Below are 19,183 nucleotides of genomic sequence, written 5' to 3' on the forward strand. Positions count from 1 at the left end.
AACAATCTTGCCTAATAGAAACTAAGGCATATTAATTGTCTGAGGTAGAACAGACATTTTATCTTTGATGATGATGATGATGATGATTTTGTTTTTTTGAGACAGGGTTTCTCTGTGTTGCCTTGGCTGTCCTGGACTCACTTTGTAGACCAGGCTAACCTCGAATTCACAGCAATCCGCCTGCCTCTGCCTCCTGAGTGCTGGGATTAAAGGCATGCGCCACCACGCCCAGGCACTTTATCTTTGAATTATATCTAATTCTATACATTACATAACAACAAAAGATTACTATAAAAGACTATTTGCTTAGAATTGCTGACATTAAACTGTTAGAGTGGGGGTCTACTGGACAACACTTTAGTATGATTTTCACAGCAGGAGATTCCTAAATCTGTAGATTCAGAAAAAATTTAAGACAAGAAAAAAAAATTAAAAATCTTTGTATTGAATGTATAACATTTGGCTTTTGATTTAGTTGTATATACTATATAACAATTTTAATTATGTCTAGTTAGTTATAATTAATTATATACATAAGTAATATAGAGTACATATATACATACATATCTATTTGAACAATTGAAATAAGACAAAAATGTTGGGGGGAGTTTTGCACTTACCTAGTGACTTAAGGGGCTTCTCAGCTTTAACCAGTTCTAGAATGTCCAGTATATCAGTAGTTTCTCCCTCTAGGGACTGTAGCAAGTCAAACAGACACTGTGCTGACACACCTTTGCTGGACCCAGTATTGGCAGCATCCTACATAAAACCAAACCAAACGAAAACAAAACAGAACACTTTCAGCTTATTGCTAATATGGCTGACTGAGAAGTCAAAGTTTACAAACTCAAATACATATCACAATATCTGTGTGTAATTCAACTTACATAATTCTGTATCTGACATTCTGGTGAAGAATAGGAACCCATTAAAGGCCAGTAGCAAGGCACCCACATTCTAAGCCTCCTTTCTGTCCACTGGGGAGCTCGGCAACACCTCTGCCTGCTTCTGCATTCTGCCTAGACACAGGTGATGTCTAACTTCCTTGTTGTCACCTTGAGAGGTTTCCTTTGGTTGGTCTTTGCTTATTTCCTCAGGTCTTACTCACCGGGAACTCCAGGAGAGGAGCCACACTAGCGAACAGCTGGAGCACAAAGGGCTTTCTGTGTAGGATGTAGAACTGGTGGCAGGCGAATTCGATGGCTCTGCGCAGCTGGGGATTGCTTTCATAGTCAGAGTAGACCTACAGAGAAATAGCCCCATGCTTAGAAAGTGCCTCTACCCTGTGCCAAAATGGTGTTTATCCCTAAAACTTCCCATGGTCATAGGAAGCACAGAAAATGGCTAATTTTGTAAGCTGAGAGGGTGGGGAGTAATACATATCAACTTTTCTTAAGACAATTTGGTGATAAGCATACAATTCCTATAAAACATACTTTCCCCGGGGAAGCTTCTGACTAGGTATTTATTTCAATAAAAGAAGTAGACACAATGTTTACATAAAATACCCACTTCTGACTATTTTTAATGGTCAGCCAAAAGTGGTAGCTGGCTAAGTCAATTATGGTACATGTGTTGTTTATCTACACCATGGTTTCACTATCTATTCATTAGTTGATGAACATGTACCTAGGCTGTTCCCATTATCTGGCTATTGTGACTAGACCAGCGGAGAACATGGCGGCATCTTTGTGGTAGGATGTAGCATCCTTTGAGCATGTGTCTAAGAGCAATGCACCTGATTGTGTGGTGGATCTACATTAGGGTTTCGTTTGGTTGTCTGTGGTTTGGAATCTTTACACTGATTTCCATAGTGAGGAAGTGTAGTCCTTTCCCCACACCCACACCTGCATTGTCATCATCTGTTCTTGGGTTTTGTTTGATAGTTTTAGATCTTTAGCTGTTCTGTCCTGAGTAGGATGAAATCTCAAAACAGTGGAAGTATCATTGTTTCAAATGATGCTCTGAAGCTCCACAGCTATATGAAACTCACAAGATGGTCTTTATTACTTGAAAAAAAAGGCTATAAATTCGAATATGTAGTATAATGTACTTTTATTTTTATGCCTGCATGTAGCTTTTCAAGGAATAAAAAAGTTTTCTGGGAAGAAGAATTGCAGGTGATCTGCACATTTTGTTTAAATTGTATTGTCTCAATTTTACAATGAGTGTAATGACTTTGGGTAAAAGAGAAAATTGATATTACTTAAAAATAAGGCAGAGAGTCTTTGTGGTAAAAGCAAATGTCTTGCCATCATTGGATGAAACAGATTGTATTTTGCACGAACATACTATATTTTCATAATGTTCATTAAAAATGTTCTTCCAAAAAGGCAGCTAGAATCAGCCCCAGGTCCTGTCTGTACTCCTGTACAGACACTGTACTCCTATGAACACCAGGTGCACACCGGACATGTGAAACAGAAAACCTTACTCAAGTCAACTTCTCCAATCCCTTGGCCCAACACTTACAGCACCAGAAATCCCTGTTCAAACTGGGGTCATAGCCTATGGCAGTCTGCCATCCAGCTGGCTCAAGGGCTGCATAGAAGTTCCTTCCCCGTCTATGGCACCTGCATTACTGCAAGGCTTGTTAAAGACACACATTGCTGGGCCCTCACATAGCTTCTTATTCAGCAGGTCTGAGATGGGACGCAGGAGAGTGAATTTCTAGTGAGTTGTTGGGCGACTGGGAGGCCACATTTTTGGGAGTTACCATGCCATAGGACAGGGGAGCATCTCAGCTCTCAACTCTGGGGCAGTGTCTCAGGACATCACCGCATAGTGTGAACTTTTGAACCATGTATGTGGAGATGCCAGTGGGTGCCTTCTGCTGTAACCGAGGAGATGACTTTGTCATGAGAACGTTTCTTTAGAGGTCCTGCCGGACTGCTAGGTCTGAGCAGGCCTGGGTTACTTTTGTCGGTCGGGGAGGGGATCGCAGGCACCTGCAGCATGGTGGGGAGGATCCACTGGTAGCCACTGAGAGAGAACAGGTGATTGAAGTGCACAGCCGTGTTGATGACAGTGGCGGCGTACTGCCTGAGCAGGGCACTGTCTTCTGGGTGGAGTATCAAAGCCCCATTAAACACGTTGAGGAAAAGCATGATTTCGTCTCCCCAGGGAAACTCGCTCGGCATGCCCAGGAACACTTCCTCCAGGAGCTGGATCCACAAGCTTTTCTGAAGGGTGTCTAGGCCAAACAGTTCCTTCCCAGCTGGGAGAACAGGAAACAGCAAAGATAGAATTAGCCCCACACCAGCCCCGCTGGCATAAGCAGGCAATCAAATGCCAGGGTACAACTCTTTTCCGTTAATTTGTTTCCACTTCGGAAGATCTACAGCTGAAAGCTTTCCCAGCACAAAACCACTGCCTGGGCATGACACATCCCGCATCTCTAAGGATCTGCACCGACACCTCTTTGATTGAACTCTGGGCGAGCCAGGACTGGTATTTAGAGTATTGTGCTGTTAAAGAAACTGCATCACTAAAAGAGATTTTATTCTAGTTAGATAACCGCCAGGGCTGGGACCAGTGCGGGGCTTTCTTATCATTGTTTAGACCAGAACTCCTAACTGTCAAGGACTCAATTCAAGTGGCTTGTCCCAAATCAATGATGGTGACAAAGTGAGGTTCTCAGCTGAACCTCTGGATATTTCTGACTGCATCACACTTCAGGCATAAGGTACACTAAAATTCACAGAACTTAAATGTGGTATCCAGTGAGTTTTGCAGCAATACATACTTAGGTCAACATAACCCAAGGACTGTGTAGCTAATTTTTATCCCTTTGTAAAGTTCCCTCATGCCGTTGCCAATGGCTCATTCGCTTCTTACCAACCCAGAGGCAACTGCTTTTCTGATGGTGCCACTCAGGGCTAGCCTGGTGCCACTCAGGGCTAGCCTGGCCTCCTTTTGCTTTTCTTATGCGCACTGGGTTTTGCTTGCGCAGGGGATTCCCCTGCAGTACCATCACCTCCATCACCTGCTGTAATCAGCTGCCAGCGCTGGTCTCCAAAGCCAGTGCTCAGAACAGCAGCATCAGAATTAGCATCACCAACATCCTCTGGGACCGTGTTAGGTTTTTGAGTCTGGACCCACCCTGAAACTGGGAGGTGGAGGACAGCATCAGCAGTCTGAGGTTTCAGGTAACCTCCAGCTGACTCAGATGTATGTATATTCATATTTGAGAAAGCAAAGGCTTGAGAAAAAGGCCAAGAGGAATGGCTTCTTTCCCCCGTGGTACCTTGAGGGTCACTGAAGAGAGAAAACTCAGCATCTATTGCACTCCGAGGGAAGGAGGGCAGCCGAAGAAGGTCCTCCTGAAGCATGGAGACGTGTGACTGCTTGTGGGCTGTGGGGATCTTCTGGGTTAGGGAGATGAGAAACAACACCCGCCCCACTTCCTCCAGCTTCCGGGTGAACACCTAGCAGGAGCGGACAAAGAACAGAATTAGGACCTTGAAAGTTGCAGCATGAAGATCTTCAATGACAAACCTGGCTGATAAAACGAGAGGGGGAGGAATGGAAAGAGGAAGGAGCGTTCTTTACCACATAGGAAGAGCAAACAGTGTTTAATGGACTTCAGTCCTGGATGCTGTCTGAGCTTAAGGATGCTGTGGCCTAGGGAGCACAAGGAAGGGATTGTCCAAAGAGTCCAGAATGACACAGAGGCCCATTTGTGTGGGTGTCATAACACAGAGGCCTTTCTCTGATGGGCAGCCAGCGGGCAGCTCCATTTGCCGCTGCATCTCCACAGATGCTCTAAGCTGTTTCCTGGCAGGTCTGGTTTGTCTTTTAAAGAAGAGGCAAAGTGGGATCTAGGAACACACTATTAATAATAATAATAATAAAAAGCTGATTGCCCCCAGGTACCCATTTGTTCCAGAGTTTGGGAGGCATGTCTCTGTGGCTCTTGGTCTCTTCTTTCATTTCTCCTGGTAATCTTGGGCAAAGGGCTAGGATGAGGAAGTTCCTGGATAATAAACAACTATGACAGAAACTTATACTTATGCCAGACTACAAGGCTCCATGTCTTCATCTTCCTGGGGAAGCTTAAACATCTCAAGATTCCAGATTGAAGCAGAAAGAGAAGGTGCCCTGCTTATGACACTGTTGGAAGTGTAATTTTAAACATCACAAACACACGCCCGTGAAGTGGCATTTTTGACTATCTTGCTGCAAACTTTAAGGCTGGGGCCATTTTTGGTGAGGGAGTCTTTGCATAGTTCATGACCAGGACCTCACAGTTTTACTCATAGACTTCTGGCCATAGACTTCTTTCTTTCAAAAGAATTTTAGGTAGCTAATGGTAGCTATCTTAAAAAATGACTTAACTGTCCTAAGGCTGTGCCATCCTCATTTATCTCATGAATGCTATTTTAGTGCAAAAATTGGGATCCTTGATGTATGCAGAAAAACTGAATTGATCAACTATCCTCAAACTTTTATGTATTTTATTTAAAAATAAGAGTTAATAAAATAAACACATAGGCATTAAAATTATATTATGAAAATGACCAGTTTGGGAATTGTGTACAAAGTCATGTTTTGCATGCAGATTAATGACTTTCTTTAAGATCAGCATTTGACTCAAGATCAAATAAGTAAATTGTATTCTGTTCTTCAAAGTTAGATGGAAGTACAACGGTCTGGCTGTGTCTTTTCCTATTTTCAAAAAGTCAGATTCCTAGTTAGCTGCACATTAGGGATAAAACCCAGATCTCTGGATCTTAGTTCAGGGCTACTTGGAGGCCCTCTATTTTAACCTATTTTTACCTGGCTTAAGCAGCTGCGTTAATAGTGTACAAACTTTACTATGTGTACTTGATGTGAATGTGGCACACGGTACTTGAGTGTGTGCAAGTGTGCTTGCCAGAGGTCAGCTTTGTGTGTCTTTCTTTATCACTCTCAACCTTAACTTCTGAGACAGCAGTTGTCACCAAGCCTAGAGCTCACTATTTCATTTACACTAGCTGGCCAGAGGCCCTGTGGAGGCCCTGTCCTCCCCTTGCTCCCAGGTGCTAGGGTTAGAGATGCACACTACCACACTTAGATTTTTATGTGCATTGGGAATCAGAACTTTATGCTTGCACAGCAAGCACTTTACCCACCAAACCATCTCCTCAGGCCCTATTTTTTCTTTTACCTGAGAGAGGACTCATGGAGTCCAGGCTGGCTGTGTACTTCATATATAGCTGAGGATGAGCTTGAACACCAGACCTGACCCCACCTACCAATACCAGGGTTGCAGTCATGTGCCACTATAAGTCACTTATGAATTTTTCACTACTACTTTATAAAAGTGGGAAATGAAAATTCATACACAGAAACCAGCCAGTTAATAAGTTAAAGCATTTCTACTATATGTTTCATAATGTTATCCCACATGAATTTCTCTGAATACATTATGCACCACGGTTCAGTGTATAACACTTGCATTTTTGAGGGGACAACCTATTGAGCAAAGTTATCCATCATTCGCTACCTGAAGAGACTCTCAAGGCTGGTAGCGTGTTTACAGATTACTCTCCCCTAGACATGACACAGAATAACCACCTGTTTCTGAATGAGCTCCTGCCCCTTCTCAGGATGCATGTGGACAAGGTTCAGCTGTGGAGAGACGGACCTCCGGAAGGGATAAATATCTCGAACATAGGTCTGTGGTGGGTTACACGGAGAGAGAGAAGAGCCAGTTCAAAACTTGTTACATTTTATTTTCATTTTCTCTTTATCCAAAAGTCAGGTGTGGAACATGCTCATTTACTTTCTAGTGGTTTTTGTTCTTGCTACCTTATAGTCTTCATTTCCACAGAACCCTGAAAAAGGCAGTGCCCCTCCTCAGGAAAGCTTCACTCTGCCTCATCTGGTTAAATACTGTTTGCATTGGGTACGAGGTCAGAAAAATACAGCACTCGGTTAGAGGGCTAGCCTAAAGGGATGCTGGGAACCACTTAGGTGTCATTTTGTCATTTGGTTCACTAGATTAGGTCACTATCATCATGTTTAAAATAAGAGGAAGAAAACCAAGACAGAGCTGAAGTTCCAGACAGGCATGCAGCTGTGGTTACTGTACGTATGTGATGGTCTTTACTGTCAACTTAACCTCATGGGCTGGGCACCTAGACTGGAACAAAAGGAGAAACTGAGTTGAGCACAGATACTCTTGGCCAGCTTCCTGACTGCAGATGGCACGTGACTGACTGGGTGCCTCTTGTTCCTGCCACCATACATGCGTGACCTTGGTGGACTGTGTTCTCTCAACTGCGAGCCCAAATTAACTTTTCCTTCTGCGTGGTATTTGGTCACAGCAATGAGCAAAGCTGCCAATACAATAGGGAGATAAGAATTTTTCACCTATCTCAACTACTATGTGTCGCTAAGTGCTTAAGCGGGATTAACACTAGCAATGATTGCAGTTACCTCAGGGTGCATACTATTAGCACTTTCACTTGGCAAATAAAGACACTAAGGGGGAGAAAGGCAAGTCAATTGGTCCAAAGCTCAAGGGACCCAAGCGATCACGCTTATAACCCGAACCATTGATGCCTTACAGAGTAAGGAGCATGTAGGAGAGGTAGGGTGAGCTTCCAACACAATTCAGACATCATGACCTCAGACTTACCTTGTTGTAGTGGATGAGGTTCCATCGCTTATCCATGAGGAAGTAATGTGTTGACTGCGATTCTGGGATGTTGAAAAACTCCAGACACTCCTAAAGCAATAGCAGCAAATTTTATAAATGTCTACCAATAATAGTATATTACTTGGTAGATAGATGGTATGCTAGAAAGACACAAAGTAATTTCCATAGGGACATAAGAACTTATAGTGATAAATTCACCTGAAAGTAATATAGTAAAGACTGGTAGTGCAAATCATCTACTCTTACAGTGTTGAATGTGTCATGGTTTTAATTCCAACTGAGTGACAGTATGTGAAGGGACAGTGGCACCTCCTGGGCGTGAGATTAGGGAAAGCACGTTTAGTAACAGGATCAAGAATAATCCAAACAATAATGCATCCGGTGCTTATTGTGTGCTGGCTCCAGTGCTTTCCATGTAGATAACTTATATATATATATATATAATCAAAATATTATGCTACTACTGGCAAAGAAACTGGCCAGAGAGCTTCTATGATTTATGTTACCCTGGCTGTCCTGAAGCCATGGAGGGGACACACTGTCTGAATCTTGACAGCCACCATCCAGTGCAAGTATGCAAATGGGGTGGTGTTAAGAGCTTGTAGCTTCAAAAGACCTTGGATGTTCACTGGAGATCTAAAAAAAAAAAAAAGTCTGAAACAGGAGTCCTGGCCCCGCCTACACTTTTGTACTTACATTAGGATGCACAACAGGTTTCAGTCTTATCCAGTAAGGTGAGATTACTAAAGACTTGGACTCCAGATGAGCAGAGACTCCTACCCTACTTATTATTTTTACATTAAAAGCCTTGCAGGCATGGGCAGTGATTGCCTGCAATTCCTTTGAGGAGGGCTTGTCAACATACCTATTGAAAACTTCTTCTTTTGTACACTTGATTTATTCTAAGCTCTGAACTTCCTGCGTCACCAGTGATTTTTGTACTATATAGTTTCCCGTTAGTATTGCATCATTTGACTGCTAGAATTTATCTTGTGAGCAAAACTAGGGGCACAGAGAAAACCTAAAACAGTAACCACAAACATTTCTTAACTGGAATCCACAGCCTTCAGAGGACTTGGGAATAACACCCAAAGGCAACAGTGCTGTTTGAGGCAGAATTTGCCCCCATTTGCCTGCCTGAAGGCTGAGCTAGAACATCAGGTGAGGGGGGGGGTGGTTATTTTATAAGTGTACAATAGCAGAGGAGGCTTTGGAGGGTGAAGAATTATATGTGTCTTTATTGGAATACAAAACGTGTCATTTATTATGATTGTAAAACCTGTTTACTGAGCAGCCTATGGGTATGCATTAAAAAATCATTTCTGTCCAAAAAAAAAAAAAAAAGAAAGAAAGAAAGGGCAACCCCATTTTCTACCTTCAGCAGGGCCTCGAACTGCGTGTCTTCATGGACCGGCAGCTGGGTTGGAATATCACACTCATTCTGTCCGTGAACTACCAGGGTTTTGGTTCCTTTCCAAAATGAGAGTAACCATGAACATAGCCTTTCATGTAAGTTTGCACTTAAGGCAGAAAAACATTAAAATGAAAATAGCACCAACAAGATGATCTCCACTGTTGCTATTATTAAGGTCTTTTTAAGATAGTTGGTTCATTTTTGAAGCAGGGAATCAGACTTATGTAGTCCACACTGACTTCAAATTAGCTATGTACCCATACCTCCTTTAAGAATGTGACAATATGACTTTATTGATATAAAAAAGGCTGACTGCTCTTCTGAATATCTACACAGCATACTAACACATAATTACCCATTACCTGTTGGATGATTGTCACAAATCAGGCCTTTCAAATAAGCTTTATATACAGAAACTAATGTAGTCATTACAGTTTGAGCTAGGAAATGTCCTTATACATCAAACACATGGAAAGAAAGTGTGAAACATGATTTTATTTTTCCACAGCTAATTCCGATTATAAGTCTAATAAATGACCGTGCTGATTTTAACGCGGGCTTCTTTGCTTCCGGAACCTGTGTTCTCTTAGTCTTTCTCTTTAATTCATGTATCATAAATTTATGTATCAAGCATTAGGGAAATCTTCATCTCAAGGATGAACCAGCTGTGCTGGCTGGGTACAGACTAACTGCACTTACAGTTTGTAACACACGTCGTGTTCTCTAATTCTCTCTCTTCCTGTTTTTCCCTCTTCCAACTTTTCATAGGGCCTCCTCTCATTGTGTCTACAAAGCACCAGGGTCCTTGCCAAGCAAACTGTATCCACATGGCTACAGTGCCAAACGCTCGCTCGCCATGGCGCTCAGTTCCGCTGGCCCTCAGTGACAGACTTAAATAAGTCTTTCACCTTGGCTCCTCTTCAAGGACCCGTTCACAGGCACTCTGTTCAGATGCCTGCCCTTTCATCTCACTGCTCCTGACTTTGTGAATGGACTATTATATTTCTTTGGACTATACTGAACAAAAATCATTGAGTGCATTCAATACTAGGCATTGGCACTATATATTTCTTGTGAATGAAAAAGTCCCATGTCTTTTAAAGGAAACTATACATCTATAAGTATGCATATGGATCACCTGGCATGGAAGCAGTGACTAACAGCTTCACCTCACATTGCTCCTTCTTCATCGTCTGCTTGAGGTCCTTGAAGAAGAGGCCCTCCACGTACCCGACCACCTCCCAGAGGAAGGTCAGTGTGGCAGAGATGGCGTCCATCCCCCACTCGCACGGGGTCCTCACAAAGTACATGATCAGTCCTACCTGAATCAAAAGAACAACAGCCATAGAGCCATAGTCTTCCTACACTCTAGCTCCCATTTTTCTTGATCATTCTTGCAGTCATAGTCTCTGCTCAAATGCTTCTGTAACACTCCCAATGGCGTCGATCAGGAGAAGACACAACAGAAAAACGTGACCAAGCTGGCTTACGTGTGTACTGGACACTTAGCTTTCCCTAGGCTAGCCAGCAAGTGGACACTGACAAGGAAGACCAAATTAGCCACTGACAAGATAAAGGGGCTACAAACATTTCCTACATTTCTAGATTTATAGTCTGAGCTAAGTTTATCACACTGGTATAGATGCATGTAAGTATTTCTTTCATATCAGAAAGGTAGAGAACATATCAACCAGGATATTTATTGATTTGTCTGTCTGTCTGTCTGTCTGGATTGAGGGAGGAGTTAATAGGCCCCTGTCCTCACACTACAGGGTTATTCATGTGAGGCTTAAGAGGAAGAATGTGAAGAAACAGGTGAATGTTAGAGGCATCTGGGAGAAGCTGCCAGAGCAAGAAGCATACAAAGCTCCTATGGAGAGAGAGAGAGAGAGAGAGAGAGAGAGAGAGAGAGAGAGAGAGAGAGAGAGAGAGAGAGAGAGAAAGTGTGTATGTGTGCTTGTGTTTTTCTGTGAGTGTATGTGTTTGTGTTGTGTCTGTATGTCTGTGTTTGTGTCTGAATCTCTCTCTCTCTGTGTGCCCATGTAAATGTATCTTTGTGTGTTTCTCTATGTGTATGTGTGTGTGTTTGTGTTGTGTATGTGTGTGTATTTCTGTTTGTGTGTGTCTGTGTGTGTATGTGTGAGTGTGTTTCTGTTGTGTCTCTTTGTGTTTCTGTTGTGTCTATATGTGTATGTCTATGTGTGTGTGTCTGTATGTCTCTTTGTGTGTGTCTGTGTGAATGTGTCTTTGTGTGTTTCTCTTTGTGTGTGTATTTGTGTGTGTGTGTGTGTGTCTGTGTGTGTGTGTATCTGTGTGTAGTTTTAAACAACAAAGTATGAAAAGGGGGTGGGGAGAGTAAAAATGACATGAACTAACATAGGGAAGTTGCCTAATGTTAAAAAGAGGACCAGAGCAGTAACATTTATTGATGAACTATTACATGGCAATATTTGTGCCAGGCAAGGCTTTCCCCACATTAAAACTGGAAACATCAGCTGACCATCCACAATTATACAATTATAAGGAGTTTATTAGGGGAAGGATCTCTGTGTCTCTTTCTCCATGGTCTTGACTCCTACCAGAGAACTCTATCAGCTGCTGAGACTCACCAAATAGTTGAACAGGATGTGTGATGTTTGAGCAGGAAAGTCTCCAATATTTAAGAGAAGTTTGCGCAGCATGTACATTAGCTCATCCTGGAAGAAGAACAGACATGTGACGCTCTCCACCAGTGGCCATATTGTCAGATACTAACTGCTTGAAATTGGAGGGGGATTTTTTCCCCAACTTCTGCCTATTAGTTAATTTCAACTATGTTCACCACTTTAACACGGCAGAGGGGAAACTAACCCATTGGTAACTGATATCACATATGAGTCTTGCTATTTACATGAGCTGGTGGACCTTTCCTTTATGGATAATTTATAAATAGCACCAACCAGTGGACAATTTTGTTTTAAAATAAAACCTGGCACTGTATCTACAGGTCACTGGTAAATCATGTCAAAATTGTGTACTTGGTTGTATTTGTCATGGCTTCTGGGTATAAAGGGAATGCGAGTAGGACCTAATCTGAGAAACTAATACACACAAGGTTAATTGAATTTTCTAATTCGGTTTCCTAGGCTTCAAAGCAATGAGATAATATGAAGCCAAGGAAGATAAACTTTCCCAGACCAAACCTAGTCTTCTAGTGAAGATAATCACCATAGAAACATGAGTAAAATCATGTTTAGTTATCAGTTCATTTTATTATTGCCCAGAAAACTACTTTTATTTGGCACCTTAAAGGTGGTCTGGTAAATTAGCATTTTGGGTGATGGAGAACATTTACATATTGGAATAACCCCACTAGCATTCCAGGCTACCAAACAAACAACTAGAATTACATAAATGTATCCAACCTTAAAAACATCAATCTGCATTTAGTCTTTGTTTAAAATATTGAGAATCACTGGGCAGTGGTGGCACACACTTTTAATGCCAGCATTCAGTAGGAGGGGGCAGGAGGATCACTGAGTTCGAGGCCAGCCTGATCTACAGAGTGAGTTCCAGGATAGCCAAGGCTACACAGAAAAACCCTGTCTTGAAAAACCAAATACAAGCACGCACACACACACACACACACACACACACACACACACACACACACACACACACACTTAGTGTCTATCTGTCTGTCTGTCTGTCTGTCTGTCTATCTATCTACCGAGTATCTTGAAAGGTTTCAGGTGACCAAGCAACGTACCATGCACACATGGAAAAATCAATCACTGGAGAAATCTAAACCGAAATAGAAAAATTTACTATTGTTTATCACTACTTAAAAGGCAACTACTGGCTACATATCAGTGTGAGTACGCTGACATTGCATGGCAGCTCTGTAATGTCCTTTGCTTGCTTTCAGCATAGCTACTGACAAGGAAAAGGAACTTACTTGTCTATTGCTGATGGTCAGTTTTTCCAGAAAATGCCGAAGAACTGTTGATGGATCTTCAATTAGACAGTTCCACAAGACCTGCTGGGCCACAGCACTGACTGTAGAAGAGAAAAGAAAGTGGTCATAAGTCCCTCATCCAGAAGAAGGTTTCAAGTAACTTACTAAATGTTAGTGAGTTCTTTTCTTTCTTTCTTTCTTTCTTTCTTTCTTTCTTTCTTTCTTCTTTCAAAGGTTTTCTTAAGTTGAAGTTTATAGAGACCACATGATTCCTGGGATCTAACTGCTGACCTGCCAGGCAAGTTGTGCCCAATGCCCCAATAGTAACATGATGGTCATGGGGGAAACTGACCAGTTTCTGATTGGATCTGAGGCCCCTCTATGGGATGGATTTCATGGCTGGTACTGTAACTTGGTCAACAGCCTATGACTAGACACAGAGCCTGGTGGGGAGCCATTTTACTAAATGGTCATGCTGTCAAACTGCCTTCTCAATATTTATGTTCAGATCCACAGATTTGTGCCGTTTTGGACCTTGGTCAGCAAAGCTCCATTTTGCAGTGAGAATTGCTTAAGACGGAGGTTCATGATTGGTTCAAGTCCTGAGAATAAGTAGTTGCAAGTATTCAGTCATCCAATGGGTGTTGGGATGAAACCTTATCCTATCAAAGGCTCAGGACACATTGTGCTACAGTGGGTAGAAAGAACATGGCTCACAACCATCTATAACTCCAGTGTGAAGGGATCTGATGATCTCTGTTGGCCTCCGCAGGCACCAGGCACAAATGTGGTGCCAATGGCAGAACACCATATGCATAAAAATAAAGTAAAATTTAAGGAGAGAGAGAGAGAGAGAGAGAGAGAGAGAGAGAGAGAGAGAGAGAGAGAGAGAGAGAGAGAGAGAGAAAACATTAAGCTGGGAAGGGGAAGAGTTGGTGGGTCCCAGAGTAAGTTTGAGGGAGGTAGAGAGAATGGTGCATAAGACTAAAATTGTATGTATGTACGAAAATTTCAAAGAATAAATAGCAGTATTTTTTTAAAGAGTAAAATGAAATAAAACTCATTTGTTTATGATGTGAAAATAAAACTGTCCACTGAGCAAGTGAAAGGTTGCTGGCCTTGTTTTCACTGGACATTTTCCTACGGAAAAGGAAATAAGAGTGAGTTGGTCTTTTTTTATTTTTTTGAGTGAGTTTTGCCTTTAAGTATTGGCGTTACTTTGCAAGAACTGCCTTTGCAAGGGTACGCAGTTGTCCTTTCTCTGGAAACCAACCTAATTTTGGCACAGTAAGTCTTTATTAAATTAGGGCCAAGTTTTATTGCCTTTGGCATGAATTCTGTTTTAAGTTAAAATTTTTGTTTATAACAATTTTCAGATTTATTTATTTTGTATCTGTGAATGGCTTGCCTGCATGTATGTATGTGCACCATATATGTGCCCGGTGCCTGCAAAGATTAAATCAGAAGAGGGTGGTAGATGCCTCAGAACTAGTTACAGAGGGCTGTGATGTACCATGTCAGTGCTGGGAGTCAAACCAGTGCTCCTAACGGCTGGGCCATCCAACTCCTTTATAAATTCTTAAATGATTTCGGTTTTAAAATATGGTTTGGCGTAGAAACCCACAAAAACTAGAGATGAACTTTTATTACCAGGATACTTTAAATAGTATCAAATTCAGCAAGGTAAAGTAGTTGAGTCAGCAGTAATTAGGTTCCTAGCGATAAAACATAATCCCACTGGGAAAGTGCTACTTCGTTACAACACAGGGCCAGGCTAAGCCTCCCTGCATGTGCCTTGGGTAAGAAACAGAGAGGTGGAGGCTGGCACCATGTGATCTTCAGTTTGAACCGTGGCCCTCAGTTGTGCTGGCTTCTAAACTAAGAGTTTAAAATGTAGCATTAATTTATGATTCAACTTATATTTTGAGAAAATAATCTTTTCTTGCTTCAGAAATTAACCATCTGATTAAAATAAAGAGCTATACTTGAATAAGAAATATATAAATATAAGCTTTACTTTTCAATTATATTTCCAAATAATTAAAATGTGTGTGTGTGTACACATGTGCACACACATGCTTATGTGTATTGTGCTAGAGATTGAACTCAGGGGCTCACACATGCAAGGCAAAGGTTCTACCACTGAGCTCTATACATAATCCAGAGATGAGGTGTCTAGGTTGAAGTTGCATGCTAAAATATCCACATAAGACTTGAAAAAAAAATCTCACTCCTTCAGTAATGCAACATGATGTTTAAAATGTGGAAATACAGAAAAAAATTTCAAGAGAAAACCAAAAACTGTTAAGTTCATCAATATAGAAAAAGGCACTAACAGTTTGGGGTCTTCTTTTTCATATTTGTAAAAATCAAACAAACATACGTTTCAAAATAGCATAAGGTAATAACGCTCTAAGCTCTGGCTAGCAGAGCGCAGAACACTCTTTAAGTTCATTTTCTTGACTATGCTGCCCAAAGTACTGAGAATGTTACATAGGCAACAAGGTTAATTTATCTCCCATGCTTGGGCATTCAAATTATTTTCAAATAGTCATTATTGTATGTAATATATAATGTACAATATCATTTACAAATTTTTATACTAACCAACCAACTCCACGCTAAAGGGCTCTATAGTTTTCAGGCTTTTAATTCATATTGTGAGGCACTATTCCAATGCTTGTTTCAAATTTATGCTTCGTCAGTAAAGTGTAGGCATGTATCCTTCCTGTTTCTTCACGAACCATGGAAAGTTTAATTTGAAATATTTTGTAGTTTCATAAACAAAATGCAGGATAACATTGTTTTATGTAACAGTGTTATTCATGGGTGTGGTCTGCCCAGAGACTGCTTAGGTCTTTTGGAGAGGACAGTTAACAATTTATTATTGAGTTTTAATATTAAAACTCTCATGCTTTCTCTGGCAGTTTACATACTAAAAATTGGAAGAATATTAACTGTAACTCAGTCTGGTGGCACAGTCCTGCGATTCCAGCTTCCTGGGGAGAGGTGCTTTGACAGGAGGATTTCAAGTTCAAGGCTAGCCTCAGCTATAAGGGAGTTTAAAGCAAGCCTGGTCAGTCTAATGAGACTTGGTCTGAGAAAAAAAATTTTTTAAGTAAGAAGAGGATTGGGGGTACAGCTCAGTGGATGAGCTCTTGGTAATCTTTTGCAGGACCTGGGCTCAGTCCCTAGCCAAAGATAAAAAATAGAGTGTTAACCTTTTGTCCATTATAAACATAGCATTTTATTTCTATTGTATTATTTCTTCTTTCAGATGTCTCTTTACTGGGAAGGTAAGCAAGTAGGAGCAAAGGCTCCTAATTCATGTTAGTGAATTAATAGCTAAGATTTCTGAGGTGGACAAAATCACGGCACTGACTTTTTGATAGTCAAATCAGCATGGTTATATTTTCTGGGAATAAAAAACTTTCCATGGATCTAGCTACCAATTTTAATGGACTTTCTTGGTAAAGGTAATGACAGTGGCAAGTGATGGAGGCAGAGAACGTGATAGCATTAGCGTGCTGTACTTAGAACAATCCAGCACATGGCTAGCAGATGTATGTTTAAGAGACAACTGCTCTTTCCACCAGATGAGCAGCGCAAGGACAGAATGGTTTGACTGGCCAGATGATACCTGCCACTCCATCTTCCCGCACCTCGCCATCCTCCATTAAATGAACAATGGGAAGGACTGCTGCACAGATGCATGCTGGGAATACGGCTTGTGGAGGCTGAGGCACATGGTGGTTGGGTGTGTGCTCAGTGGTGTGTTCTTCATCTGAAGAGAGAGACAAAATTTTAATGTAACAACAATTTGCAGTCCAAATCCTATTTGGCAGTGCAATCTATAATATTGCTAAAATAAAAATAAATGTGACTTTATACAGAGTGCCTCTCCAGTTATAAGATAACAAAATCAACCCAGTTATCAAGCGTTGACATTACTCTCATGTTGTAGAGGAAGAGAAGCACAGACAGACACATTGAGATAGGAAATAAGTTTATAATATGAAATCAGAGAAAAAATTCTAAGTGAGAGTTAAGGCATTTTTCATAGATGCCACATGTCACAAGCATGTGAGAGATTTATAAACATGAATATTGAGTAGCAGGAAGCATGTGAATTTAGTGTAAAAATTAATGTAACATTTGTATTATTGTCTTCATCTGATAAATACAGTAAATATTAAAATATATAATTACTTCAATTATAATAAAGGAAAGGGTAGTAAAGGTAATAAAACTCAAGAACGGGAAGGAAAGATGTTTTCTTCAAGGCTTCCAAATACAAATAACCAAAACATTATGAATGTAACATTTATATAATTCATGATTACTTCATAGTTCTTCTTGCTAATAGGTAGTTTATTGTATATATGTGTAATAATATAAATGTCTATGTAAAAAATAAAAAACATTTAATTAAAAAAAGGAAAAAAGAAAAAAGAATTGGAGTAAGGCCACTTAAAAGTATGTTAATATGAAAATAAAGTCACTGTTATTTTAGTGCAAAATAAACAGTTTTATAAAATATAAAGAATGTTGGGTCTTTGAGTCTCCTATCTTAACTTCTGTGAGTATTTAAGATGTTAAACAGGTCCTGTGAAGGGATGGAAGGTAAAAGCTTTGTTCAGTTGTTGTCAACCCTACCTTCTCATCAAATGCATATAGGTTATTCAGTGGGTAGGTAGATAAATGATAGACATGTGTCATATCATGAACTTTATCCACTTTCAGTAAAAATGTATGAAGCACTCAAAGAAACAAGAACACATTGTTCATATTCATGCTTAGATGCGATGGTACATCTTAGGAAATGACTTTAATTATGAATATGCTGTATTTTCATATAAGTGCCATATAAATGTAGAAATGATTGTAATAGAAAACAAATGTTGTAAACTGTGTTTTGTGTGATATATTTTATCTTCTAATATGGCAGACATAAAACTTAGCTTATTTATAAATTGCAGTAAGTGAAAATGTACTAAATTTCTGAAACAGAAGGCCGAATTAGTGAAATGGATAAAAAAAACAAAACAAAACAAAACAAAACAAAAAAACATACACACTTGACTGAAAGCAATCTATCTCTAAAAATCATAACAGTGTTTTAAAAATACAAAAATAAATCCTGTGAATAGAAATGAAAAGAGAGCTGCAATGGTGAACTTCATACTAGATGACGTATACTTTAAGAGAAAAACTGTATCTAGATAGACTTATCAGCATGATTAATTATATGCATACACGAAGCTAATAGCACAATTCTAAAGTGTATGAAGCAAATAATGGCTGAATGAAACAGATAAAGAAACAATTTGACAATAATCACGGGAGACTGTATTATTTTTCATAAGAGAGCAGAATGCCCAAGGAAGTCAAAGACTTAAACAGTACTGCAAACCAGACAAGCCAAAATGTGTCAGGAGAGCAACACTGCTACCCAGCATAGAGCAGAGTGTCTGCAACGGGGGAAGCCACAGGAAGCTTACAGGGCTTTCTCACTGTGATGAACTCAGATGTCAATAACAACAGGAAATTTGGGGGATTCACAAATATGTGGTAATTACCTGATTCTAAATAACCAGTCAGTTGAACTCACAGAAGACATTAGAAGGTCTTTGATGCATATGAAAATGAAAATAATATATCTCCATTTTTAGAATTCAGCAAGAACAATGTTTGGAGGGCAACTTATGCCTGTGTGTACACTCAGCTATGGATATACTGCGACACTAATAGTACATGATGACAACACAAGAAAAGAAAACTGAGGATCAGTGTCCCCTGTGAGCACTGAAGTGAGGATCCTCATAAAAGTATTGTCAAATGGGATCTAGAACCAGTTAAAAGACTGCACATTCTGAAAAAAATTGCATAACATATGAAATAGGTCATACAATCCACTATTTCAATTACATGCAGAAAAAGGCACATGAGAACTTTAATTTATGCATAAATCTGTGTGACAAACATAAGATAATTTGATGATTAAAAATACTAAAACTCCAACAATCAAAAGGAGCTTCCTTCACATTACAAAGACCATTTACTAAAAACTCAAGCTTAATATCGTGATTGATGGTGAAAGGCTAAATGCTTCCCACTTAGTCCTGGTAGCAAGACAAAAATATATGTTGTCACTGTTTGCAGTGACATTGTCCTTGAAACTTATCAG

At 40.3% G+C, this 19,183-nt stretch overlaps 1 protein-coding gene across 1 annotated transcript in view; it reads right to left on the reverse strand.

The window, feature by feature from the left end:
• Unc80 (unc-80 homolog, NALCN channel complex subunit) overlaps positions 1-19,183 on the reverse strand; it is a 181,328-nt gene that overhangs the window by 40,040 nt on the left and 122,105 nt on the right. The window contains exons 36-46 of the mRNA XM_051154166.1: positions 16,637-16,780; positions 12,997-13,097; positions 11,669-11,755; positions 10,198-10,381; positions 9,021-9,115; positions 7,625-7,714; positions 6,559-6,660; positions 4,247-4,427; positions 2,949-3,217; positions 1,109-1,243; positions 621-759 (exon numbers count right to left, since the gene is read on the reverse strand). Of these exons, the coding sequence (XP_051010123.1) occupies positions 621-759; positions 1,109-1,243; positions 2,949-3,217; positions 4,247-4,427; positions 6,559-6,660; positions 7,625-7,714; positions 9,021-9,115; positions 10,198-10,381; positions 11,669-11,755; positions 12,997-13,097; positions 16,637-16,780 (1,527 nt within the window). The remainder of the gene's footprint in view (positions 1-620; positions 760-1,108; positions 1,244-2,948; positions 3,218-4,246; positions 4,428-6,558; positions 6,661-7,624; positions 7,715-9,020; positions 9,116-10,197; positions 10,382-11,668; positions 11,756-12,996; positions 13,098-16,636; positions 16,781-19,183) is intronic.

The sequence above is a fragment of the Acomys russatus genome, chromosome 12 (genome assembly GCF_903995435.1).
Source record: "Acomys russatus chromosome 12, mAcoRus1.1, whole genome shotgun sequence".
NCBI classification, from domain to species: domain Eukaryota; kingdom Metazoa; phylum Chordata; class Mammalia; order Rodentia; family Muridae; genus Acomys; species Acomys russatus.